The sequence below is a fragment of the Clarias gariepinus genome, chromosome 5, assembly GCF_024256425.1.
Source record: "Clarias gariepinus isolate MV-2021 ecotype Netherlands chromosome 5, CGAR_prim_01v2, whole genome shotgun sequence".
Taxonomy (NCBI): Eukaryota; Metazoa; Chordata; class Actinopteri; order Siluriformes; family Clariidae; genus Clarias; species Clarias gariepinus.
The window spans coordinates 12441097-12468884 of record NC_071104.1 but is presented as its reverse complement, the minus strand read 5'-3'; the positions used below and the strand labels follow the sequence as shown (position 1 = coordinate 12468884).

Genomic DNA, 27788 nt, shown 5'->3' with positions numbered 1-27788 from the left:
GATAGGCTCCAAGGCCCCCGTGACCCAGAATACAGAATAAAGCAGTATAGACAATGATTGAGTCAGACGGTGTTATCTCCCTGCTAAAACCTATAGAGAAAAACAGGACGACTTTTTTTATTTTCAGGATCTAATCACTGAACCAGACTGAAGACAAACAGCCAACAGTTCTGATAGTTTTAGATTCAGGGAAGAAGCGTGATCTGTACAGCATGGTAAGCACAACACAGGTGGTGGCTATTAATCCTGCAGAAATGCTGAGTAGTACAGTATGTCCTGTCAGCCCTTTCAAAATGAATTTCCGCACATTCTCACGGGCCAAATGAGTTAGGCCTGTGTCAGACCTGTGGGACCTTAATTCTGACACACTTATATAAAAATCTGTGAGTGCAGAACCTCCCGAGAATTGAAGCACTTGAGTGTGTATTCTCACTAGGAATTGTCAAATTAATGTAACTTCCAAAATGGAAAAATGTGGATTCAGGGCATCTTTAGTTAATGCATTTCATGGGTTTCTATTACACTAGTACAAAACTATAATCACTGAGCCACCACTGGCCTAGAACATACACAATACAGGGACTTGCATTGCCTGCCACCATCTGGATTTAGATATAGTGTAGTTAGACAATTACTGCAGTGATTAATATTGTCAGCTGGAAACAATTATTGTAAGCTGAACTTTTGCAGTGAAAAGCTTCTCATTCTTGAACAACGATGACAGAAGACGTATCCCAAGATCATGGAAACAGTAAGTGTGTTATATTATTTGTTTGAGTCAAGCAACTAAGATTTGTAGAATTAAGTTAAGAACTGTTCAAGACATTATTAAAACTTGGAACCATAGTGGCGACCTGTCATATCGCTGTCTATATATATACTGTATATAAAGGCTCCAATTTGGGGAACATAGAGTTTATCCTCTGGAGCAATGGAATAAGGTCATGTGGTCCGATGAGTTCAGGTTGACCCTATTCCTGAGCCATGGGTGCGTCAGCGTAGACGGGAAGCACATGAAGCGATGCACCCATCATGCATAGCGCCCACTGTACGAGCCTCTGGAGGCGGGGTTATGACCCAGGGTTGCTTCAGTAGGTCAGGTCTAAACTCATCAACATTATGTGGTCAGCTGACGACCTGAATGCACTGAATGACCAGGTTATCACATCTGTGGAGTTTTTCTTTCCTCAATCATCTTCACACATTAATTCATCACCATTACCTGTACAGACTGTTTACTGACTCTCGTGACTCTCCTGTAAATGATACAATGCCTACAAATGAATGCAACTACAGTAAAAGAAATAAATATTGTGACATTGCAGAATTTTGGTGAAACAAACACCACTGTAGTGAGAAAAAATATTAGAGATTGGGATGTTTTTTACTCTATATAGCTCAAACTCTATATAGCACAAAACACCATAAAGGTCCTTTATACAGTATATTCCTATATTAAACCACATCTACTGTAAGTGCCACATCTATTTCTATATTTACATACAGTCTCTCTGATTACGGAGCATCGAGTTAAGTGCCATTTTTTCCGGCTAGCAGCAGGTGTGAGTAGCATTAAACTCGGTATAATCTACTTTAATATGGGAGCGAGGAGGATCCTGCTGCGGAGACGCTTTAGGCCTTTGAGATTGTCTGAAATTTTCACAATACTAATAAGGTATTATTTGCAGAAAAGCCTAAAAGGTGAAGAGAGATGAAGAGGATACTGTTGTCTCATAGTGTTATTATCCTGTGTACCCAGGTGCATCTAAGGCCAGCGATTACCCGATAACAGCAGTACAGTACAAGCAATCTGGAGGGATAAATGTGTTTCCGAAGCAAAGAAAGCCGCAGAATTTTTGGCACCCAGTTAGAGATGAAATGAGCTAAAGACTGAAATAGGCGTCTGTATATACAGGTTTTAACACTCAAGTGAACTCCACTCATTCACCCACTTCTAAGACAACTCCATTTCTGTTAAAATAATTATTTCTTATCATTTCCCTCTCTCTCGTTCGTTCTGTCTCTCACCTCCTTTCTTGTAGAAAACCAGCTCGGTCTTGAATTCCCGTCGGTCGTCCAGAGCGCTCTGGATTTGCCCGGTCAGCCTGTCGCTCGTCTCCGGCCCGTAGAGAAAGTTGCACGCACAGCTCTTCTGCATCAGCTCAGCACGAGCATAGCCTGTGAGCTCGCAGAAGCCGTCCGAGCAGTACACAATGGGGTAGAGGGACTGTACCTGGGCGTTCCCCAGCACAAAGTTGCTATCTGTAACAGAGACAGGAAAGAAGTTATAAGATTTTGGGGTCTTCCATGCATTATGTTGTCTGTCTGACAGACAGATGTAGAGTAATTAACAGCTGTAGGAATTTTCACTGTATGTACAGTAGGACTAAGATAGCACGGTTAATTCACTAGTGAAACACTGGGATACAGTAAGTGCATCAGTGTACTGTAGCAGGGGATTATATAGAGAAATAAAGGGAGATTTTACTCTCATAATTGTGTTCTGTTATTCTGCACAATGAAAAGTCCCGGCTCGACTTGAACGCCCCTTGTATCTAAAGGTCATATGCAGTTATTTCTTATGTTGTTGTTTTTTTTGTAGTAATCAAAATGACATCTCAGGTTTGTTCCTTGATGTTACATTAAGCTGTGAATCTTAAAAAAAATCCTCCTTAATTATCGAAAACTTTTTTTTTAACTTTATAAATATTATATTATGTCTAAATATTTCCAGTCGTTAAGGAACAAAAAGTTGTATCGTGCACTATTTATATGATTAAATGTTACCCTTTTTTAAATGATCTGATTATCTCCTGGCTTGTGTTTAAAGGTGGGTGGTCTAGACACAACTGTAACAATCTCAGAATGTAAAAAAGACAAATCTGTCAGCCTTATGGATGATCCTCCACATCTAAACGGGTCGTCCGGAAACAGACGTTAAATATCTGCGGCAGCCGAATGCAGTGATTCATGTCACATCTCTTGTGGCTTTATTTATGTCGCCACAACACTGTCACATCATTTTTATATACTGTTGCAAACTGAAACATCCTAAATAAATACACTTCACGCTGCACATACGGTACTGTATACACCTGTATGCCTTTCTCTGAAGTTTGCTTATAATAAACAGCACAGGATTTAACAGTGCAGAATAAAATCAGGCAGCATTTGTGAAGACAGGTGTCGCTATGAGAAAAGAGAGAGAGAGAGAGAGAGAAACAAATCAAGCCCAGAACAACAGAACAGCTGGACTGGTTTCTGTGTTCAAACCCAGCAAAACCAAAGCAAAGCCTAAGATCTTTAAACGCATTACTAAAAACACAGCTTCCCTTTCTGCCCTTCTTCTACTTAAGCACTAATTTATTCCACAGAGACAAAAGTATAAATTTACCCAATGGAAATGTATTGCATAATGTTACACGCATTTTTGCAAGAATATTGATAAACACAACACAACGCATTTCTCCAGGACCTGATGGAGATGGAGTGGGCGGAGTTGTTTTTGGAGAGTCCATAAGAGATTTGGATGGGAAGGTGACGTCAAGAGACCGTCTCCAACCCGGGCTGGAGCGACGGACAGACAGGATGTCAGCGCGGCACCTGTCTGCTAAACGGAGACGAGGACGAGAAGAGAGCGAGACAGAGAACAGAGAGCTGCCAAATGATCTCTCATGGAACGCAGAGTGAAGGTGAGGGTAGGAGACATGTGCCGATGCGCTGATTAGTGAGCTGAGCCACGATAAACAAGGGAGCGAAAGACAGATGTATGATAAAGCCTGGAAGAAACCCCACAATAATAACAGCAGCACCATGAGGTCTTGATGTAGGATCCTGAGCATTCCTCAGCTCTACACCAGCGCTGGAATGGAATGTCCATTTTATACGTGCACTGTACGTGTCAGGTTGGGAGATGGACACGTTCAGTAGCTCTGTATGGTATCAGTTTCTACAACTCACTGAAGCCATCACAGAACAGATCAAGACCTCTGTCACCTGGACACTAATCTGCTTCTGCATTAACACGACTTTTTCAGCCTTGTTAGTAACGTCTGGTCCTTTCCAAACCATCATCGTTTGTAACAAATCTGCTCTCTCACATTACATTCCCACTGCACATGTTCCACTATTCAGTCACAGCTACGTAGAGTTCCTCCAGAACAGTGAGGGAGTGTACAGTTATTTATTTAACACTGGATTTCCTACAAAAGCAGGAAGGCTCATCTTAGCACTATCGAGAGAAAACCAGAACTGACCTCTAAACAAACCACTGAGACAGTATCTTTGATGTTCTCTTATTATCCTAATGATAAAAAAGCTTTAAAAAAATGGGGAAAAAATGGTTTAGATGCTTTTCTTTTTTTTTTCTTTTTTTTTTCTTAAAAAAAAAGCTTCCACTCATTTCCTAGAGACAGGACAAAAATATCTTGTCTATTTTGAGAACCGTGTGGAATAAATGTACTATTTTCACTGTTATACCCAGTACTGTTGAATTCTTGTTTCTGATTGGTCAGAAGGTGATGATTCATTTTCTGTAACAGCAGCCCTGGCAAGACAGGAATGTTAATATTGATGTGCTCATCTATTAACTGTAGCTGTGTGTAATGACATATAATACTAATAATATGCTCGTTTTAAGAGTTCTACCTTATTGTTTCTCATATTCTGGTAGTGGTAAAATTTACCCATCATAGAAGTAATGATAACGTTCTAACTGACGTACCTGAAAACCCAAATGCACAGTTTGATCTCTGAAGCCTCCCCATTTAGACCCATTAAAAACATTCCCACACTTTTTCTCATTTTGCCAGATTATTTTTTTATAAAGGTTATCGGTAACAATGTATTTAAAATAAATACCACCTTATTTTTAACCAAAAGCCGACTGGTCATGATGAACCTATCACATCGCTTCTTTTAGTGGTTTGAATGTGTTCGAAACTTTTTTGGAGAATGTTGAAGACAAGAAAAGGATGCAGTCCAGCAGGAATAAATGACAGATTCTGTGAAGTAGAACATTATGAGATTTGGATGCTATGTTATACGCGTAACAAAGCTATATGTTATACTGGAGAGAAAGCACTGTGGTCAAGCAGAGAAATAACATTACAGTACTTTAAATATGCACAAGAGATTTATGTACAGGAGACATTCACATGCTGTATGTCATGTAAAACTAAAACGCAGTAAAGTTCTGGTATGGCTCATACTGTTTCTCATGATCTTCAGCAATCTTTGTAATTAAAAAGGTATTACTGTACGTGCAAAAAAAAAAAATCCATTAAAAAATTCCATACTTTTTTCTTTGATAATTTGTTGCCGCTACTTGCTGTCTGACTCGCTATAAAATCACAATCACAGCATTTTTTCTATATTTTTTATTAAAACTCAGCCAACATATTACTGATATTAAATTCCATACTTAAATAACCACTAACACAGCTGCATGCTGATTTACCCAAACTGTCAAACTGTCAAAATTCCAACTTATACAACGCAAACAATTTTAACATATTTCATTTGTGCAGCCATCTGTATCTGACCGAAAGAAAACATACTGTACATCAAGAAGTCTCTCGGTTTTGCTAAACTTCTTGCTTTATTCAAAATAAAATCTCAAAATTGCAAAAATGGAATTATCTCATTTTGCTTCTAAAGTGTTCAAATTGTTATCTTATTAACTTCGAGCTAATCGTTTCCATTGAGATTCTACAACATTAAATCAAAAATTAAGTGTGATAATAAATATAATGTATCTGAATTATTCTCTCTCTCACTCTCTCACTCCCATCTTCTATCTAGCTTTATCCTGTATTCAGGGTCGCGAGGTCTGGATTATGACTAATTAATAAATAAATATGTGTTGATTGCTAAAACGCTGTGGTTAAAGAGGCACAAAAGACTTCCGGATGTTGTGTTGTTGAAAAATAATGATAATAACCTCAGTGTGGTAATAATAATTCGGCTTTATGCCAGGATATTGCAGTCTCACAACATGCCATCATTAATTATTTCTTGCTTATGATTTGACTAAAGCATCATCCACCACTTCCACATACAGTATGAAACCAATACTGATCAACTCTATCACACTACCACCTAGGGAGAGAGCGACGGCTTCCACCAAGGCATGTGAAGCAAGCCAACTGCATCTTTCTGAACAGCAGTAGGTGGTGTGACACACTTGGAGGAAAGCGCTAACCCACATGTGCATGCATAAGCTCAGAGTCATGAGCCTTGCTGTGATTGCTAGGGGAACGAGAGAGCGCGTGCCGCCCTTCCCTGAAAGCACAGCCGAGTTGGCGCTCTTGGGTTCCTGATCACAGATGGCTCTGGCATCATCAATTCAAGACCTCCGGGTGATGGGGCGAACACTTTTCTTTCGTGCCACTCGGGACCCCGAGGGTAGACGAATACGTGATGGTTGCCTCACGTGTTCGTTTGGTGCATAGCCCAGAAAATGCAATATGGATATAAACGGTAGGAGCAGGGTAGTCAGCAGGCACGACAAGTTTCCTGGAAAAGGAGAAGTGATGTGTATGATGTAAGACATTTAGTATGGTTGTGACGCTCACAATGCACTAGCTACTGTAGCAACACTAGCTAACTAGTGTCACGTGTTAGCCGGTAGGTACAAGTTTAATCTGGTTAGAGAATATCGTGAAGCACATGGCATGTGTACCCTCTGGGATTTTGTGTTGTTTGTGTGATCTGATTGCAGCTCTAATATCTTTATACGCTTCTGCACAATCTTAAAGCTGTCATTCCTCAACACAACTTCACATCCGATGCTGATCTCTCTGTCTCTCTGTCAATCTCTTTCTCTTTTTATTTGTAAAAAATGGCTACTGTGTCTCCAGGATTCTGTCCTCTGGGTGTAGAGTGTTGTCCCAGGCACTGATCAACCTTACATCATAAATTTCATTATCAATCTGAGAACAGACTAGGGACCAGGGACCCCCAGGCTCAAAAACACATCACTGGATTGACGGCAAAAAAATGAATGAAATGAGTGGACACTTTTAAGAAAAAAGAAAGAAAAAAAGTTGAAATCACAAGCCAGGCTGACAAATTAAGATTGATTTAGTGACATATCTGAATCCGGTATCTGAATATGCCTTATCTTTGATAAAGATGATATTCTCTCACTCACCCATCAGCTATATTGCTTTATACTGTAGACAGGGGGCTTGGAGCCAGGAGACCTAGAGTATGAGGCGGGCAACAGCCTGGGCAGGACACACATACACACACTCACACACTCATTCACACACTACAGAGCAATTTGGAAACGCCTAATCTGCATATCTTTGAAATGTGAGGAAACCGGAGTACCCGGAGGAAACCCACCAAGCACGGGAAGAACATGCAAAGTCCATGCACATTGAATTAGAATCAATAGAGCATTGGGCAGGAAAGAAGACAGTTTCTTTCCTGCTAATACTTTCTTTTGGGTTTAGATTTGGGGATGACCCAGGCCAGAGCTCCAGAAGCTGAACACCCTTGTCACATTGCCAGTTTTCAACACTTCAGCCAGAACCAATTAGTGAAGTCACCTGTTTTGTGCACAGGGAGAACTTCAGTTGGCATATGTTGTCTTAATACTTTTGGCCACCACTTAATTCTCACACTCAACTCTTGATTTTTATCATGAATAATATTTATGTCTTTCCATCAATAATATCCACTTCATCCATAACGCAGTTCTTAATTGAAATTCTTCTTTTTTAAAAGCTTCTCATGTATATCACTCTGTCCATGTGGTTCATTTCTTTCTTTCTTTTCCAACAGTTAGCAGCTGGAACAAGGCAAAGCAATTTTCCCCCCGGGAATTAACACATTTCTTAGAATCTTGAAAGGACATACACTGGTAGGTTTGATTTCACCCAAAACATCCAACATTTATCATGAGAGAAGGCAAAGAAAGCAGAGATGCTACAGTATGTGTATACTGTAACACGCAGAGAAGACAATGGTTCAGTCCTCAGGACATTTTAGACATCAGAGACTTTAAACAACACTATATCTCCTTGGTAATTGGTTCGAAGTTGCTCTGAATTGCCTCTAAACTGTCCGTTTATTTGTACAACGCTAACACAAGGCTGAATCCCAAATCCCTCTCTAACCCCTGATCAAGGGCACTACTTTATGTGTGGAACAATGGATTGCACACCCTTCAGGACATAGTGCACTAGCTTTCTATTCAACACTATTTTTCCTCCCCAGCCTACACCATCGCATCTACATCACGGCCGTGCTGATATCCAACACAACAGCACTCCTTCTTGTGTGATATTGCTTAAATAATCCGATGTTAAAATGCATAAATGTCAACAAAATACCTAAATATGAACTCTCTAATTTTAGACACCTGGCAACCTGGTACCAAACAACACCTGGTTGTCTAAAGTGCAGGAAATAAAATGACAGTCTAACTTCAGTCGGCTAGACTGCACCACACTGTATCGAATATGTAAGCAGCCTCACTTCTCACTTCAAAGTCTCCGTATTTCTTTGCTTTTGTGTGATCATCCTTTAAATGGACATATGAATAAAAGATTTTTTGTCTGCTTTGTTTATTTTCAAGACACAACCCAAATTTTAATTGCATATTTATAGTTTTTTCCCCCTCTCTCTAATCAATTGGTGTGATGCTGGTTGTATTTTCATTTCACGGTTCTTTTGGACTATTGCAGGCGGTGCTGTAATTATTTGTAATCGACTGTAATCAAGCGTATTAAAAATTCCTCAGTGCAATCAATTAGAGAATTAAGTGCTTGATCAATCGAAGCACAATGCATTTTCACTCAGGTTTCTTTGTGAAAAGAAACAAAAAGGAAAAGAAACTGTTGTTTCTTCACTCAGTCATGTTCGCTGAATATGTAGCCGAGCATCGATCAGCTGTCAGTGCGCCTCATTAGTAAAAGCCTCCCATTGCTTCTTCAGAAACTCATAAATTAGATAGCGTAGCTGAAACTGAAAGCCAGACAAGGCCAGTGTAAACTTGTAGCCGAAGCATCTCGAGAGACATCTGGACTCCGGTTCTGTTCGGGTTCGGGTTTGCAGAATTCTGTGCCTCAAATCGCAATAAACTCAGAACACCTTGAAACACCTCGATAATAATTTAATGGATATGTTCAAGGGGAAAAAAAATCTTAAACAAGTAGCTTTTTTCCTAACTATGATGAAGCTGATTAAGTGAATGGATATTAAGTTGGAGTAGCGAGGTGCATCGTGACCTGCGCAGTATCTTCAAAATCCTGCATTGCTGCAGAACTTTTATAAATAAAATAGCATCCTTCAGTGGGAGCAGCTGCCCATAAATCATGACTGTATGTGTGTGTGTGTGTCTATGTTAGAGAAAGAAAAAAATTCTGGAAGTTTTCTTATTCCAAAAATTCTCTATTTTATACGAAACTTCAGTCGGCACTGTGTGTCCTATGCATTGCTAAACTAATAAGCAGTGTTGTTTTGCTGAGAGCAGCCTTGAAACCACAAATCAATAGTCTTGGTCATGTCCCGGTCTTATGTCGGTCTCTGCCTAGGAAGACTCCGGAAAAAAATTTGAGACTCTCAGGACCACAAGATCATTTCCAAGAACACGTACATGGTCTCTCTCTGTATGTAGAGTCATATAGTACAGCACTTATACATTTCAAGTGTTTCAAGATCCTTTATCCTTTTATGTGCAAATTAATATACTGTAGCAAAGAAACTTGTCTTTCACCGCTGTATTCTGTTTTAGAAATTTGCATAAGCTAAAAAAAATTCTATTCTTAACATCCTAAGAAAATGAAAGTGGTGGAAAACTACACACCTCCTCCAAATGGTTGAGATGACGCTTGATGGTAAAAGTATATTTACAATACCAAAAAGAAAAACAGAAAAAGTCTCATAAAATGCTTACCGTTTTTGTGTGTTTGGGAAATTGGATCCACTTTAGGTAAATAAACAGCAAAATAAAAAAAAATAAAAGTAAATTATTAGTATGAGGTAACATGCCTCAACCAAGTGGTAGAGGTGGCTCAGTAAGGTTAAGGTTAATGAATTTTACATTTTGTGCTTATAAGTAGAACACACAACAGATGCTCATAAATGCAAACACACACACACACACACACACACACACACACACACATAGTATATACATGTAAATGTATGCAAACACAACTCACATGTCCCGAAGAGTGTGTGTGTGTGTGTGTGTGTGTGTGTGTGTGTGTGTGTGTGTGTGTGTGTGTGTGTGTTTGTACACGTATTTCAGTTGTATTGCACTTCAAGAGCCCTTTGTTTTCTCATTTTGTTCTCCAGAAATCCTTATCCATGCCTGGTGGAAGTAAGAGAGAGTATCAAAGCAGCACAGCTTCCATTAGCTTTAATATTATTCCAGTTCATGATGGCTGCCTAGGCAAAGTAAAGATGAAAGATAAAGTAAAAAAATATATATATATGTATCTTCATATTCCCTACATGCAGGTCTGATATGTGGGATATTTCTACGAGTAAATTGTCATTCTAACTGTCATTTCCAGGTGTAGATAATAATATTAGAAATTGTTGAAATTATGATCCGTCAATAAAAAGGCGTGTGCTTGATCTAATCTCAGCAGAAGTGTGCTCTGATCGGTCATCACGCTGATCAGCTTTATCTGATGATTCTTTTCCGCCTTAAAGGGTGTGGCTTCATCAAGAACGACTCCGAACAAGGACGAAAGTTGTGCAAGTCATATGCTTTAATCTTCACAGAGGATCTCAACCCAAGTGGGAAACCTACAGGATAGCAGATACAGTGACTGAAGAACCTTTAAACCTCATCATCAGGGACAAATTGATAATAATCATTTATTCATATTTCCTATTCCTATTTTTTTCGAACTCCTTGTCATAATAATATAATTGGATCATTAAAAACACAATGAGGAATGAGGTTTGTTACGTCCACTACCATCCCCGAAACGAAAAGAATCAACGACGAGGCATTGAGCTTATTAGAGCTGTACTGGTGGCTCGCAGTCGGCATGCAATCTAAGAACTTGTACAAATGAAGAAAATATTTTCATCATTATGGAGAATCTAATTGATTCGTTTACTGAAATGCTTGAAAGTGGAAATCAACAGGTTCAGCAGGTGCAGATGAAATCAGGCCGGCACTAAATCGCACCAGTCTGTCATACGGATCCAGCAGCTGGTCCAGATTTCTGCTCCTCAGGCTTATAACTCTGTACCTTGCCTATTAGCTTCATTGTAGTTACTGAATAATGAGCTTAAGTGTAGTAGTAGTAGTGCAAATGAAGTGTTTCATGCCTAATCAGTGCGTCCAGCGTCTGAGCCGTTTCTGATTAGAACGTCCTACAAAATAAAACCGAGCGTTCCTCAATTTACATCTATTCTTTACGTGTAATTTATCATTCTGAAGTGTTTACATTTACATTGACCTCATTACAATAACCTACACCGCCTGGGAAAAACAAAAGCCGCTGATTTAGACGAGTCAAAATACTGGCCTGCATCAAAGAAGGAAATAGTGTAGTTAAAATGACTCGAATTTGGATTGGGATTAAACAGCTGTGTCCAGGAGTAACTCAGTGGACAGACATTGGACTACGGTTCAGGAGGTCTCAGGTTCAAACCCGACAACCACGGCCCTTAACCTTCAACTGCTTAGATGAACAGTATAATGAGATTGAAAAAAAAAAAGGCGCCCTGACTAAGGGCATCTGCTAACTGTAATTGTCTATAAGAAAACCACTTGTTAATAAGACTAATCAGGATGCAAAAGGTTTAAATTTGCTAGGGAAAGTAAAGATTGGACTTTGGAGCAATGTAGTCTGATGAGTCCAGACTGACCTTAATCCAGAGCACATGAATCGCTGCCCCCATCATGCATCATCAGTGCTCTAGACTAGCCATGTTATGTGGTAATAACATGAAATCAGCTAATGACCTGAATGCGCTAAATGACCAGGTTATCACTCACTCACTTCTATATCACTTTATATATCTTCTATACCGCTTTATCCTGTATTCAGGGTCACGGGGACCTGGAGCCTATCCCAGAAGGCTTAGGGCACGAGGCAGGGTACACCCTGGACAGGGTGCTAATTCATCACAGGGCACACACACACACACACACACACACACACTTACAGTACACACTCATTCACAAACTACGGGCAATTTGGAAACGTCAATGAACCGTCTTTGTAATGTGGGAGGAAACCGGAGTACCCGGAGGAAACCCACCAAGCGCAGGGAGAACATGCAAACTCCATGCACACTAGGTTATCACATTAATGCATTTGTTTCTTAAATTGTGAAAGAGCGGTCCTGAAGCCAGAAGTTAACATTTTTTCACATGAATTGGCCACCACATTGAGCACTAAAATCAAAGGTGTTTAAAGCAAAATATATATATATATTTTTTTTTTTTTTGCTTAGGCAGTGTACATACAGAATAAGTTGCCCAACACCTTTTCCCACACTGTATAACCTGCTTTATCAGATTCTTTGTCCATTAAATTTTGATGTGTCAGAACACACACACACACACACACGTACAGTATCAAGTGATAAAACCGGCTCAAGCAAGGAGCACTAAACATTTCTTCTAAATCAGACAGATGTTTTGTTGTTTTTTTATTTCTTTTTAAAAGATGTGTTAAAAACGATCCTGCAGATTGCATTAGACACTGCCTGTCTTTCTTCCATTCACTCCATCCCCTTTGATTTCGGTCACTTCTCCAATAAAAGCTAAAGACGTGAATAAGTTGCAGCCTATTGAGTGTCTATGAGCAGCCTCTAATGTACACGCATGAATAGAATCTCAAGTTCACTCGGTCTATTAATAAATGTTCTCTTGGTTTAAGAAAGGGTGGGGGGGGGGTAATGTTACTAGGTTCATCTCAGGATTAAAAGAAAGCTAGTCATGTGACTCTTCCGTAAGACACAGAGTTCCTTATCAGGGGTCCTGAACAGTCAAAGTGTCAATGACATTGAATACAAGGTACAATATCCATAATAACCAAACAAAATCCTTCATAAAAAGAAGGGGGGAAAAACCCTGTGGGTCTGAAGACAACGCACCTTTATTGTTCTGAATTGCAATAAAACATTTCTACACCTGTGGTTAGCCAGCAAGTTTCATTTCTAGTATGAAGCACAATCCAGATCATTTTCATCCTCTGCAATTATTGAAAACCTTATGCTGGTTGCCAGTGTGTGGTATTCTGTGTAGCATGAAAAACATCCAGACAGAGCTGGAACGCATCGAACAGAACTGCTACGGAGATCTGAAGTGGGAGGCATGATGATGATGGTGTGTGTGTGTGTGTGTGTGTGTGTGTGTGTGCTTGTGTTGGAAATTAGCTTAGTATAAGAATGAAAGAGCCGTTTGGGAGCCTTCAGAAGGAGGCTGATGCATCCATGCAAGCATGGGGTAAAAACAGAAAGACAGAGCAAGTGTCCCTCTTTTGTGTCACACAATAAAGACGATAATACACTTCCTTATTCACACCATGCACGTAAACGAGTGGGCACCGACTGTGTGACATAACCATGAAGGCAGGAAGACGTGAAGACAGTGGCACATAGCTGTTTTGTGATTTGTTCCACACCGGCTCTTTCTAAACACAGTAAGAGGACAATGAAACCCAAACCGAGACAACGGGCAATTTATTAGCACTGAGCAACGCTGAGTTGGGTGGCACTTTGGCAGCATAATTGCCAAGCCAAGCCAAGCTTGCGCTCTCTCTCTCTCTCTTTCTCTCTCTCTCTCTCGTGCGCACTCTGATGTGGTCCCTGGGGTCTCCAGAGAACGAGAGAACCGAAGAAGCAGCTCCCTGTGATTACTGGTTATAGCCTAGTGAGTGTGGGAGCATTCATACCATGAACAAAAGCGCCCACCTGACAGAATGAGAAAGAGAGCGGGATGAAGAGAGTTGCGAGCGAGAGACTGTTGGTAACAATGCAGTGTGATGTTAGAAGGTGAGAACAAAAATATGGGGTTTGATAGGAAGCGGGAGATGAAGAAAGAATGAGAACGTTCCAAAATGATAATTTTCTCAATCATGAGACATGGAGGGCGGCACGGGGTAGTGTGTTATTACCTCATGGTTTCAGGGTTACTGGTTTTAAAGGAAACACTTTTTTTTTTACTGTTTAATTGTAGAGGGGAGAAGAATGAGTCGCATTTCCGGTGGCCTGCTTGGGATGTGTTTAGTACTACTTCTACTACTACAACAACTACTTAGAACAGTATCATATATCCATAGGACATATCATTTGTTGAGACAAACTGTTCCTGGTCTGTTTCTGGCATTGTTTTTCATCCTGTGGTTTCCTGTTGGTTTCTGTTTAATGGATTTTTATGTTATGGGACTCTTATGTTGACTTTAGTTCTGGACGTCAGTTCCATCCATTCAGAGCACCTTACATGTCACTATGTGACACACGAAACTGAGTCACTTTGTATCTGGTCCTAGATTAAATATGGATCTCATATGTGGTCAATAGTTGAGTGAGAACTGATGGAATTTATGTGACATTATGACTTGATGCTGACATGATCTGGCATGAGTTTGCATGTTCTCCATGTGTTTGGTGGGTTTCCTCCGGGTACTCCGGTTTCCTCCCACAGTCCAAAGTGGCATTCCCGAATTGCCCGTAGGGTGTGTGAGTGTGTGTATGTGCGATGGATTGGCACCTCGTCCAGGGTGTACCCAGCTTCGTGTTGGTCCCCTGTGATGGGCTCCAGGCTCCCGTAACCCTGACTACAGGATAAAGCGGCATAGTCGATGTGTGAGTGAGGGACTGAGTGAGTGATTACATTAAAGCTGATCAGCTTATTTTAACTATTTAACTAACCTTTTAAATATTTCTACAAATTATTTTTCCCGTCAATGACGAGTACTTACAGTAGATTGGTGGATGTATAAAAGATTTAAAATCCGTCTTGTTTAAAAGACGCGGCTAAACTTTTTCTTCCATCCTTCCTTCCTATGTTTCCCTAACTCTTTCTTTCTTTTCTCACGAGAGGTCGATAGTTGAGCCCTCCTGCTCTGTGTGCATTTTCATTGCGGTCTACACGCCAAAGAAACTGATTAGTCTTGTTTTCGGCAGATTGTGCCTTCTGTCTGGCTTCAGTCTGGTAATAAATGACCTGTACATGGATCACTCGGAGTAACTTCCTATGGTGATAAATTAGTGCTTCCAAGTTCACTTTTCACATAAATCTTAGAAAATAGCATGTAAATAAATAATAATCATTTAAACCTAAACCTGATTAAAAAGAAAAGTAGGTTTAGTTTAGAAAGTGTTCCTAATCCGGTGTCGGATCTGTAGATATATAAATGGGCAAATGGGCGGAGCTAACAGAACCTGTCTGGTGGTTAGAACATGCCTATACTTTGTACTTGATTGACGCCATCATTCATACACCCCAGGTTGCTACACAATATAGTACGGAGCCCAGGAAGTCATCTAGAGAAAAAAAAAACAATCTGTGGCAACAGTTTAATAATCTGTTCCTACGACTTCTTAAGCTGTTCCCTGAGTTTAACTATCCGTGCGCTCAGTGGGAAGGGATTATTAAACTGAGGGCACAAATCACAAAACTGTTGCCACAAATTTTGTTGCCTCTAGTTGACTTCTGGGGCTCTGTAAGTACAGTAATAACATGTTTATTTCTGTTGGGATTGACTCACCTTTGGAGCCAGTGGTGGTCCTAGTGGTCATTCATGGAACTGCACATTTTGGCACTTCTGACTTTGACTCATTGCGCAGAATCGTGGGGTTACTACATTTCTTTTAAATATTGAAAAAGCTCAGGTGCTTCATAAAATTGTAGAATTCCTGGTTTAGGTAATCCATTATTCCACAAAAAAAAAAAACGAGCATAAAAAGTGTGTTCAGAATAAACCTTGTAGATTCAAGAAGCAGCTATAATTATTTAAAAGTATTTGCCTAATGTTCTTCACACAGTGTTCTGATGAATGAAGATAAGCCTGAAAAGCCTAGTTAGCATTAATATAAATGCTAAGGTGTGTGTGTGGTGTGATAGAGAGATTTAAGGAAAGAGATAATTTGCTGAACAAATAGAGAGAGAGAGAAAAGATTTTTGCTGAGGACATTCTTGACAGGAGGACAAGCGTCCCTTACCTCTAAACAAGCGAAAGACAAAGGAACGTCATTCACTGTAGAAACCCAAAAGGTGTTTGTGGAACAACTACATGGCAATTATTAATAATGGCAGCCGTCTTAATTAGAGGAAAATATATTTAAGTTCATAATATCCTACAGACATTTACATTTAGGCATTTGGCAGACGCTCTTATTTAAAGGGACTTACATAAGTGCTTTATAGTTTCCATCATTGGAGACATCACTGTGAAGTTCTCCCGCAAATGTAATTAAGAGCCGGTATTGCACCGGGGTTGCCAGCTGGTGTAAACTTTTAAACCTGAACTCTAATCATTACCGTGACATTAAAAGCTCCTGGCTAACATTCTGTAGGTCCCTTTTTGCCACTAAACCAGCTCGAATCCATCGAAGCATCGACTCTGTTACACTGGTACACTGTGGTATCTAGACATTAGCAACAGATTTTTTAAGTCCTGGAATTTGCAAACTCTGTCTTTTATGGTTGTTTCCTTAAGCAAATTCCACAGACGTTCAATCAGATAGAGATCTGGGGAATTTTTCGAGCAGGTGTACACCGTAAACACTTTGTCGTGTTCCTCAAACCATTCCACTTAGTTTTTGGCAGCGTGCACACTTCTATCGTCACGATTTGGCCCTTGTCAAAGTCACTCAGATTCTTCCAACATCAACTTCAAACCAAGTGTTAAAATACAGTACTGCCTAATACTGTATATCCCACCCCTTGACAGGTGCCGCTGTAACGGCATAATAAATGCTATTCACTTGTCACCTGTTAAATGTTACGGCTGATCGGTGTAGCGTATGTGTATTTATAAGTTTAATATCATATACAACACCCTGTGGAGAGCATTGATCTCTTATGGAATGGCTGTAATTTAGAAGTAAAGATTACTGGCACAATAGTGTTGTCAGTCAGTCGTCTATAATAACAATATAAGCCATTACTGGACCCCATGCAGTTTATTGCTTGTAACCAGCAACATAAAAAAAATCAAACAGGAATTACTGCTTTACTGCACAGACATCTATATATTAGACATCTTATTTAAGGAATAAACAAAATGGGCAGGATTTTCCGGTGTGATAATGTGAGCACCCTGAAGATGCACCAATGGCAATTTTCTTGCCGGATACTGATTTCTGTTTTTTTTTTTTTTTTCCTTTTTTTTTCTCCAAGAACTATGACAGCCTTCACAAAACCTTTTTTAACTTTAACAAAAAATGTAATTATATCCATTATTGTGCCAAATTCTTTCTTTAAAAGAGACAGACTTTCTTGTATTATAGTCTTGGGGAAAAGTTCTACTGCTTCCTGAAGGACGTTTTTGGCTCCCATTTCCGGTCCAGTCCATCTACTGTAAGTGAGCAGTTTCAGCAGGATTGGGTATCACTTTGGGATTTTTACAATACCTGTGCCAAATCGCAAATTTTGAAACAGTACTGGTGCCTAAACAGAGCCTGAACCGGTACTTAAAAAAAAAAAAAATCAAAAACAAAATGTGGGATAACATTAAAGAACAGCTTTCAATTGAAATAAAAAAACAACAACTATACATTAAAAGTTTAAAGTATACATAATTATAAGTAAATACAAACCACAACAAATTTACATACTCCTTAACCAAACTATAATAAATCAACACCAATAATAACTTGGTATGCAACAAACCAGCTTCAAATTTTAGCAATTATTTTACAGAAATATCACCATATTTACAGTAGGGTCTCCTAGTGGTAAAGCGCTCGCCCTATCATCCGGAGATTGCGGGTTCGATTCCCGGGTGATGCTGTAACCTCTCACAACCGGAGGTCTAGAGAGAGCTGATTGGCCGAGCTCTCTCAGAGGGGAGGGATGAGAGGTACATTGTGCTCCCACATTAATGACGGCTCTACAGCCAATCAGGGGCGTCTGTGAGCTCACGCAAGCGGAAGGAGCGGATAGCGCTGTCCTCCGAGTGTGTTACACGAGCCCTAACGGTGCGTGAGCGAGCAGTTCGAAAAGATGAGGTCGGCTTGCGTCACGTTGTTCGGAGGAACGAGAGGCACGTGATAGTCCTGGACCTTCCTGACTGAGTGGTAGCAGTAGCCCTAATGTGGGAGCCCCCTAGTGACCGGGAGGAATTGGACATGACTAAATTAGGGAGAAAATCAGGGAAAAATTTTAAAAATAATAAAAATGTCACCATATTTCCCCTTTTTAGCAAAATACAACACCTCTCCTCTTGCACATGAGATCACCCTCTCAGTTGGTGTTGATAAGGCGTGTATACACCGGTATGTATTGGTAGGCTGCCTCGCTTCCCCCACCCCAGGCTCCAGGGTTTTGTCCTCATCACTGCCAGCTGATGCTGTTAAACACGGTGCATCCCTCTGCTTTTAGCTTTTAACTACATCCCGTGTGTCCTCAGAGGGTTAATTAGATTTGACGTGTTTCCCGCTTTACACAGAATTGTTAAAAGACATTGTTTTCTTTCTTGTGAAAAACTGCCACCCAGTAGAATGTTTAGCTTTAGGCATTTTAATCTAAGCGCGTTTAGCTTAGCGAGAGAACGCTACCTGCTGCATTAAAGGAAGTGTAATTACTGCATTCTCACAATGCATTCACATAGATGATCTGATTTTCCCCGAGTTGTACAGTAAGTCAGAATGTGAAAACAACATGGATACTCGCATTACTACAAAGAATCAAACCCAGAACCTGGAGGTGTAAGGCAACAATGCTAACCACTAAACCACCGTGACACCATACAGTTGTTCCCATTTATTTATTTAATCTACATTATTTAATCGAATTCAATATGAAGAGATGTTATTAAATTAACTTTACCACTTTCTCCAAACCTGCACAATGTGACACAGCCTTCTCAAGGTTACTGCTCTTACCTGCTACTGTTTTTTTTGTGTGTGTGTGTGTGTGTGTGTGTGTGCAAAAAAATCCTACTGAAAATGAAAATTCAATAGAGTGTGCCAAGGCTTTAGAGTATAACATGCTTCCTCCAAGACTCATGATGGTAGTACATGACAATCAAAGTGCTGCACACGTAACATTGGAAGATGGGAAACAAAGTGCAGAAGCCCATATTGATGCTATGATTGATGTACGGGTGCACCGTTTTCCCCTGGAAACCATTCACTGATTTGAACCCACAACCCTGAAGATGTGATGGAACAGAACTAACCATTAAGCCACCTGCTTCCACATTGGAATGGTACCATTAAGAAATTTTCAGCTCATCGTCTAGACCACTTTATCCTGTACACAGGGTCACATGGCAGGCCGGAGAGTATCCCAGGAAACCTAGACAGGGTACACCCTGGACGGGGTGCCAATCCATCACAGGGCACACACACACCCACACAAGCACATGCTCATTCACACGCTATGGGGCAATTTGCAGACGGCAATTAGTCTTTTCTGAATGTTCTTAGGACTGTGGGAGGAAAGCGGGGGAAACCCACCAGGCACGGGGAGAACATGCGAACTCCATGCACACTGACCGGAGGCGGGAATCGAACCCGGACCCTGGAACTGTTGTTGTTTTTTTTATTTGCCTTGGATGATATTGATATTGCAACATCCTTCAGTCTGGAATTGCGTAACACAAGCGCAATACAGATGATAAATCCTCATCTCTAATAATTTCAATGTTTAGGTTATTTAAAGATTCCGTATCATTCTTATTCTCCGCCTATGATTCATTCTTCATGTTGCTTCTGGATGCTGCTGTTAACAGTGTGAAATCTGTACAAAGCTTTTGAACAAAATGGTTCTTCATGTGTTTTGGATTATTATTTTTTTTTTTCATTAGCAGCAATATGGGTGCCGATATACTGCACTGTATATATATAGTAGAAATGTTTGAAATCAGCCAGATGAACTCTTTCTGGGAGCTTTGGGCAAAATGTTGTCCAGGAGAGCGGAAAAAAAAATTGTAGGAAAATGAAAAAGAAAATATTTGTGCTTCCATTTCACAGACTATTAGATGTTAATTGGGTTTGAGCTGGAAGTGAGCTTAAATTATCTTATATAACACACAGGATGTTGCATGGCCTGAGGCTTGCAATCCGCAAAAAAAATAATAATAATAATTGTAAATTTCTTTAGCTGACTTAAGAAACATCTTGCTTATTAGTTTTTATTGCATATTGTTTGCTCTCGTCCTACCAACATATTATAATACAGCATCCTGACTGGGTGATAAGCCAAAGCCGTTTGAAGCACTCGGGCTTTGCTTTTGGAAGTCTAGCAATGTTTCTCTCATGAGAGAAACCACACACACACACACCACAAACACACCAGCAAAGGATTCATGTTGAGCTAGAGCTGTTTGATGTGAGTGAAGCCTGGAGTAATGGAGATAAATATGAGCTTCGCCAGCCTTTCTCCTCCTCCTCCTCCTCATCCTCTGGCAGTGGAGCCGAGACTCGAAGGTGGCCTCCAGCAGGAGTCAGGGAGAGCGGAGTCGACTGAGAAAGAACCCGAGCTAATTATAACTGGGTTTTGTTTTTTAGGGGCGTCACCGTAACTGATTCCTAGAAGTCATATCTCTTTGTGTTTGTGTTTTTTGCATCACCTTGTTGCCGAAAATGCTCCTGTTTAAAGCTCCGTCTAATTAACTCCAGAACGAAACAGTTCATGAAACACAGGATCGAAAGATAAAATGCTACTGTAGGTTCTTCTCCTGGGTTGAGAAAACATTCCATCATCAGTGATGTTTTTATCTTGAACAGCGTCGTAGTGGATCCAGAACCTGGAGCATCAGGATGGTAGATAATCCAAGGAGCAACCTGAATGAGACGCTAGTCTGACACAATACACTTTCAGTACTTCGCGTATGCTTTAACCCTGGAATGGTTTTGGAAGGTGGGAGGAAAACCAAGAAGAAATCCGAATGGAGACAAGGAGAACATGTGTGAAGCAGCATTAAGCATCACTATTGAGGATCTTCTTAGGCACATCTTTTACTAATATGTCATTTTGCTATTGCACTTCTTTCTCTAAGCATATCTAAAATAAAAACGATTTATTTCTTTATTTAGACCCTGGCCTTAAGCAGTCACACTGATTTATTTGTAGCCATCTTGGGAACTTAACCTTCACATTTATAAACGCACAGGAATCAACTCATGTAAATTTAGACCAGCGTAATCATATGCATGTTAATTAAATTTCCATTCCAACTACATCAATTTTCATGTTTAATCAATATGATTAAAATTTTTTTTTTGGCTGTAATCGGATTTGTTTGCTTGTATACTTGCCAATCAAGACTCAGACTCATTAGTTTAGTAATCTTCCCTGGTGATTTGTGAGCGCTCGATTCATTAAGCAGAACCTACAGTAATTTTAAAAAGGTAACTTATCCTGAGAAGTACACTACCAGTCAAAGGTTTGGACACACTTTCTAATTCAGTGTTCAGGGATTGGTTTTCTGCATCCTAGAATACGGCTGAAGTTTGTTTCCTTTTTTTCCCAAACTATGGAATAACATATGGTATTAGGTAGGGGTGAAAGGGGGGCACCTTGGCCCAAACAGAACATTTTGGAGTCCTGAACTGAGACTGTAGATAGAATTGTTTATGCTTGTCTCTCAAACAATATTTATGTGAATAACTTCTGAATCTTGCTGTGTGAAATGCTCGAGGGATACCCACTCACTCACTCACTCATCTTCTATACCGCTTTATCCTGTATTCAGGGTCACAGGGACCTGGAGTCTATAGCAGGAGGCTTAGGGCACGAGGCAGGGTACTCCCTGGGCAGGGTGCCAATCCATCGCAGGGCACACACACACACACTCACACTCATTCATACACTACGGGCAATTTTGGGAACGCCAATTAGCCTAACCTGCATAGCTTTGGATATGTGGTGGGAAGAAACCGGAGTACCTGGAGGAAACCCACCAAGCATGGGGAGAACATGCACACAGAGACACAGAGCCTGGCCAGGAATCGAACCCGGACCCTGGAGGTGCAAGACGACAGTGCTAACTGTCACAGTGGCACAAGTGACAAGATTTCTACTATGCGAAATAGACAAAACGGTAAGAAGTCCAAGCAGTCTGCCACTGTAAATGTTGTGTCACTATTATTCGCTTCCATAACTGTAATGTGACGTGCTAAGGTGTGATACAGGCAGCTTGGCGTTTGCTCATCCCACTGGCATGGGCCTGATATGCTGCAGCAAAAGTCTCCTTCGGTCACTTTTACAGATGTAATTGTAAACCATCTGAAAAAAGGTCTTAATATCGTCTGGTACAGTATGTGTATTGTGCAGTATAATTGTGTTAATTGTTACTTTTAATACTTATACAGTGTGCCAGCCAGACCCTTCACTGTGCCAATCTGACCCGACCTGCCCTTGGCCCGTATTTTCCAAATAGCACTAAAGCAACACAAGGCACATGCTTTCTCACATAGCAAACTCAATATATTTCCCTTCCCTGTAATGTATAAATGAACTAGATAAGGCTTTAAATCGTAAGCACAAACCTTTTTTTCTAGCTGCACTGAAACAACTTTAAGGGTTTGAAAATCATGCATTTTTTTTTTTTTATAATGCAGGCTTATAGGCATGGTGATGGGAAAAGAGCTGCATAAAAATGGATACTTTGTGGAAAAACAAAATGTAATGCTGTGGTTGGAACTCTGTCACCAGAGAGCGAGAACGAGAGAGAGAGCGAGAGAGAGAGAGAGAGAGAGAGAGCATGCACTCATCTGACAGTAAGGTCTCTTAAGTCTTGCATGCAACATTACACTCAAGACCCCACATCTCACCTTGACCTACGCACTCGAACACGCTGACACACAGAGACACCGTGACACACACACACTCTCTTAGCTCAGGAAAGATGACAGCTAAGCAGTAAATAGAAGTCTAAACGAGCAGCACGGAGACATGACACATGAGACGGTGTCCCCTGGCTGTGTGCAGTGTGACATCCTGACAGATTTTTAGACTGTTTTTGGAGCGGACATACTTGACCGTCTCTGTCCCTTCTGCCCTACACACATGCTGAATCTCATGGCTGCACATGCAGTTGGCTGAACGACAAAAAATAGCAGCAGTGCCTCGCGTTTGCATTCCTCTGGTCTAACTGGGGTTTAAAAGCTGAACAGATCAGATTTCATCACACCTTTAAAAAAGATTTTTTTTTATTATTTTAATTGCGATTTGTAATAGAGCTTTCAAATCTGTTTATCTAATCGAGCGAAAACATCTGTCTCATTGAACCTGAGTCATTAGACACCTTGTCCCCTCTTCTGTACTTCTTTTTCCATCCCTTACTAAAATTTTTCAACCCATTATGTTTTATGACTTGTCATATTCTCTACCTACTTCTATATTACATCACTAAGATTAATATTATGTTAATTAATACTGCATTATCATATTGTTGCATTGCTGCATGCATAAGTATATTTTACTAAAATAAATAAGTTGCATAAAAGAGAAAAAAAATTCTATTATCTATCATGTACCTCTAACTTCCTATGTACCTCTTACCTCTTACAGTGAGCTCATCAGATTTACCGGGGTCTTAAAAATCAATGCCGTTTATATGCAGGTCCTGTTCCGCATGATAATGTGACATAAGTACAAAGGACGTTCAAATCAAACCGGGACTTGTGATGAAAGTTCTTGTAAATGGAGCCCGGATTCCCCCCCGGACAGGACACCAATCCCTGGACTGATTGCAGAGGTAGGCTCGGGAATGAGGCATGCGTTCCCGAGCACCGAAGGCAGGACATATGTACGCATTCAAAAAAGGAAGTGACATAATTACTTTAGACTCTTTGAATGGTGCAAACATTTTAAAGAAAGCCGTACGTCCGTAAATGATTATCCCGGCCAAGGTGGCTCGGGGCCACTACAGTCGTTCCCATGAACATTTAGTAAGTAGGATGCCTCATCCTTAAAAATCAATGGATAACTTGTGAAAGAGATGCGTCTGTCTGGATGGAACTTGGCTGGGAGTTAATGCCATATTCCCCATATAGACCTAACCACACTTCAAGCTATTTCCATGTTAGTCCCATTAAAGGAGTTCCTGGGAGGCCAGCGTTTCAGACGGGAAGCAGGCAGTCCGATCATACTGAGAAAACTTTCTATCTTAATGGAGTCCAAGCACTAGTGAAACACTGGGATATGTACATTAGTGTTGCCTGGGATTATATTGAGAAATAAAAGGAGTTTTTACTCTCATAACTGTGTTCTGTTTTAGTGCACAATCAAATCAAAAGTCCCAAAAAATAGCACAACGTGGTGGCCAGTTCAAGTGTGAAAATGGTTCCTCATGCTTCCAGAACAACTCTTTTACAATCTGAGTCGTGTGCCATCAGAGAAGAAGAAAATATCCATAGATGTGATAACCGGGTCATTCAGAACATTCAGGTCGCCATCTGTCTTTTATTGCCACATAATGTTGCTGAGCCTGGACCTCACCAACTGAAGCAACCCCAGGTCATAACACTGTCTCCCTGATGCCTCCCTGAAGCGCACATTGGACTCTCAATCTGGACTCTCATTATCATACTCTCTGCACTATTATGGATACTGGCTTCATTCATCAGTAACAACAGTGCTATTCTACGTGCACTCTTACTTACTCATCATCTATACAGCTATATTTTGTATACAGGGTCACAAAATGACCCTGGAGCCTATCTCAGGAGACTTAAACCCTGGATAGGGCCAATCCATCACAGGGCACACATACACTCGCAAACAAATATACAAATTGCCAATGCCAATTAGCCTAATCTGCGTGTCTTACCAAGCACAGGGAAACCATGCAAACTCCAAGCGGAAATCAAACCTGGCCGGGAATCGAACCCCGACCCAGGAGGTGTCAGGCGACAGTGCTAACCAGTAACCACCGTGCCGCCATTCTACATGCAGTGTAAATAAAACATTAAATTTCAATTAAATGATCTATCAAAACCATCTAATGACAAGAAAAAATTCTAAGACCAAGCATTACAGAGATAAGATCATTTGTGGTGCTTCTGCAGGGGGAGAAAACAACCAGTTATCTTAAACCAGACTGACAGTGAATACAAAGTAAATTAGGGATGGAAATAAAAAGGTGCACTGGGCTGCACTCTATTATTAATCTGCTTTTGATAAGAGGTGGTAAATTGCATATAATAAATTCGTATTCTTACTGGGTATTGTATGGCTCAATAGCTCTTATTGGGTATTGTAATACTCAATGCCCAGGGATATTCATTCTCACATATATAGCACAATGAGAAGTACACGCAGCTGCCTTAGATGAGCAGATTGACTCAGCACACGTATTGATTTATCAGCATAATCAAAGCTCTAAATAAAAGTTGATTAAAAACCCAAGCTGGTAGTTCATCATTTTGACAGTCGAACATATGCAGCTGTGTATATATATATATATATATTGCTATTGGGAATTATATTAGCAATTTTACAGCTGCTGGTCCCCACAGCATAGGAAAAGGGAAAAGGGAAAAGGGAGTCCCCAAACATCTAGAAATATATTTTTTTTTCCTTCTTGCTGCATCAGGAGAAGAGAAAAGCCTTTTGACAAGGTCTATTGTTAAACAATACAAACACAACAGAACTGAATTGAGAATGAGCATCAGCACTGAATTAGTGCGTCAATCAAGCGCCGTCTAAAAATATGTCTGGAAAGAAATGAATAGATGTACGCAATAATAAAACGTTACTTTATATAGAAATGAAAAGTGGTTGACATGTATACAGTAGTAGTTAAGCTTAGATCTTCCTTAGGGCTTTCTTTGCCCTGTGTGTGTGTGTGTGTGTGTGTGTGTGTGTATGCAATCACATACTCTGCCAAGTATCACACATCAATGTTCAGCACTAAACACACACACACACACACACACACACACACACACACACACACACACACACACACACACACACACACACACTCCCAGCATCATCCTTTTCCATACCACACAATATGAAGCAAAGTTACTTTTCAGCTGCTCCTCCTTTATTGTTCCATGGAGATACCAGGATACGTTGCCAAGGCGACAAGTACCCGTTGTGTTTCCTTTGGTTGCTATGGTGAGGAAGCAGAGGGTGGGGTTTATGTAAACCAGGTACACGGTGTCTCGGCCAGCTGCACTTTGTTGCACAAACACAGGCGCACGTTAACATATTACGCTGACTAGCAACATAAATAAGCATCAACGCGCGTATTAGGTGAAGAACTCCTGATTGGCTTTTCCCTATAAAAAGACTAAACAAAGGACAAATCTAACATAAAGCTATATATTTATATGAAGCTTAGATATGAGCATATGTATCGTGTTTCAGCCTGTTGATAATAATGTATACAGAAGGCTGGCTAAAACCTCTGGCCATTGGATGCAATCAGGAAGGATCATCCGAGGTGTGCGGATAGGATGGTCCACCGTGGCGACCCCTCGACAGGAACAGCTGAAAGACCCCCAACCAACAGTAGGCTGGCCAGCTATCCAGTATAATGATGTTAACGTAGCTAGCAAACACTAGCATTGGCCTGAGCAAGCATTGTCCACCGGGATATGTTTCCTACCTTAGCACTGGTATTGGATCGACAGTTCTGGGATCGACGTTGGGATTTTGATTGTAGCCTTATATCTTTCAGCCATGTGTTGACACTGACATTATAGGAATAGGGTTTGTAAAAAATCATCAATAAATCTTTAACCAATTAGATTTCAGGTTCCAGAGGTGGCAGTTTTTAGTATCCTTTGTTTGTCAGTATTCATGATTTTAAACGTAGCTTTAAATTTTTTTTGGCTAGGATACATGATTGATTAAAGAGATATATCAGGTTTTTCAGGTCTGTTGGAAATTAACCACTTAGCTAATCCTTTAAGGCCTTATGCTAGCAAAATGAACACAAAAACACACACAACAGACTTAAATACAGACTATTGCCTATGAAGTGGGAATAAATGTTAAATTTCTTTTAAAAGCATTGCGCAAATATATTACATCATCATCATCATCATCATCACTTTCATGGATGTCAAGCTGTGATTTATTTCTCATATACTAGAGGTAAAGCTCTGCTCTTCTCGCTGTTCGCATGGATTAATGATGGAGGAGCTCAGCTATAAAATAGGCATTTATAGTCATCTAGATCATGGTTATCCCAAAAAGATGTTCACCTGGAAGGCCGGGTGCAAACAACAACCCACAATTCATCATCAGGGCATGGATGACTTCCTGAGGTTATATAATGTACAGTTCAAGACAGTTAGTGAGAACTGATGAAGCCTGTCAAGTGAGAGGTGAAACATCTCCAAAAACCTCGATCATTTCTGGTCCTTTGGGTGAACGGTCACATGAACTGTTGATGTTGAAAATGATTAATTTGTTCATCTACAGTACATTTCAAGGTTACAGTGAACCTCGAGGTTATCCGGGCAACACTGGAGGGCAAGGCAAACAAATGGTATGCAATTTCATCCATCATACAGTAAGTTATTACACACACACTCACACACCAGTTCACACCAAGACGCAATTCGAATGATCCTTAATTACAAGAACCTGAAAGAACTAAAGTAGAGAGTCCAATGTGCTGAAGAACTGTTCATCACTTGGACAGTACACCGTTTCCTAAAAC

General features: G+C 40.3%; 1 protein-coding gene across 1 annotated transcript in view; it reads right to left on the bottom strand.

Annotated features, from left to right (window-relative positions):
* The window catches only part of kcnh3 (potassium voltage-gated channel, subfamily H (eag-related), member 3), a 150973-nt gene that overhangs the window by 59238 nt on the left and 63947 nt on the right, over window positions 1–27788 (bottom strand). The window contains exon 2 of the mRNA XM_053496672.1: window positions 2029–2262. Coding sequence (XP_053352647.1) covers window positions 2029–2262 — 234 coding nt within the window. The remainder of the gene's footprint in view (window positions 1–2028; window positions 2263–27788) is intronic.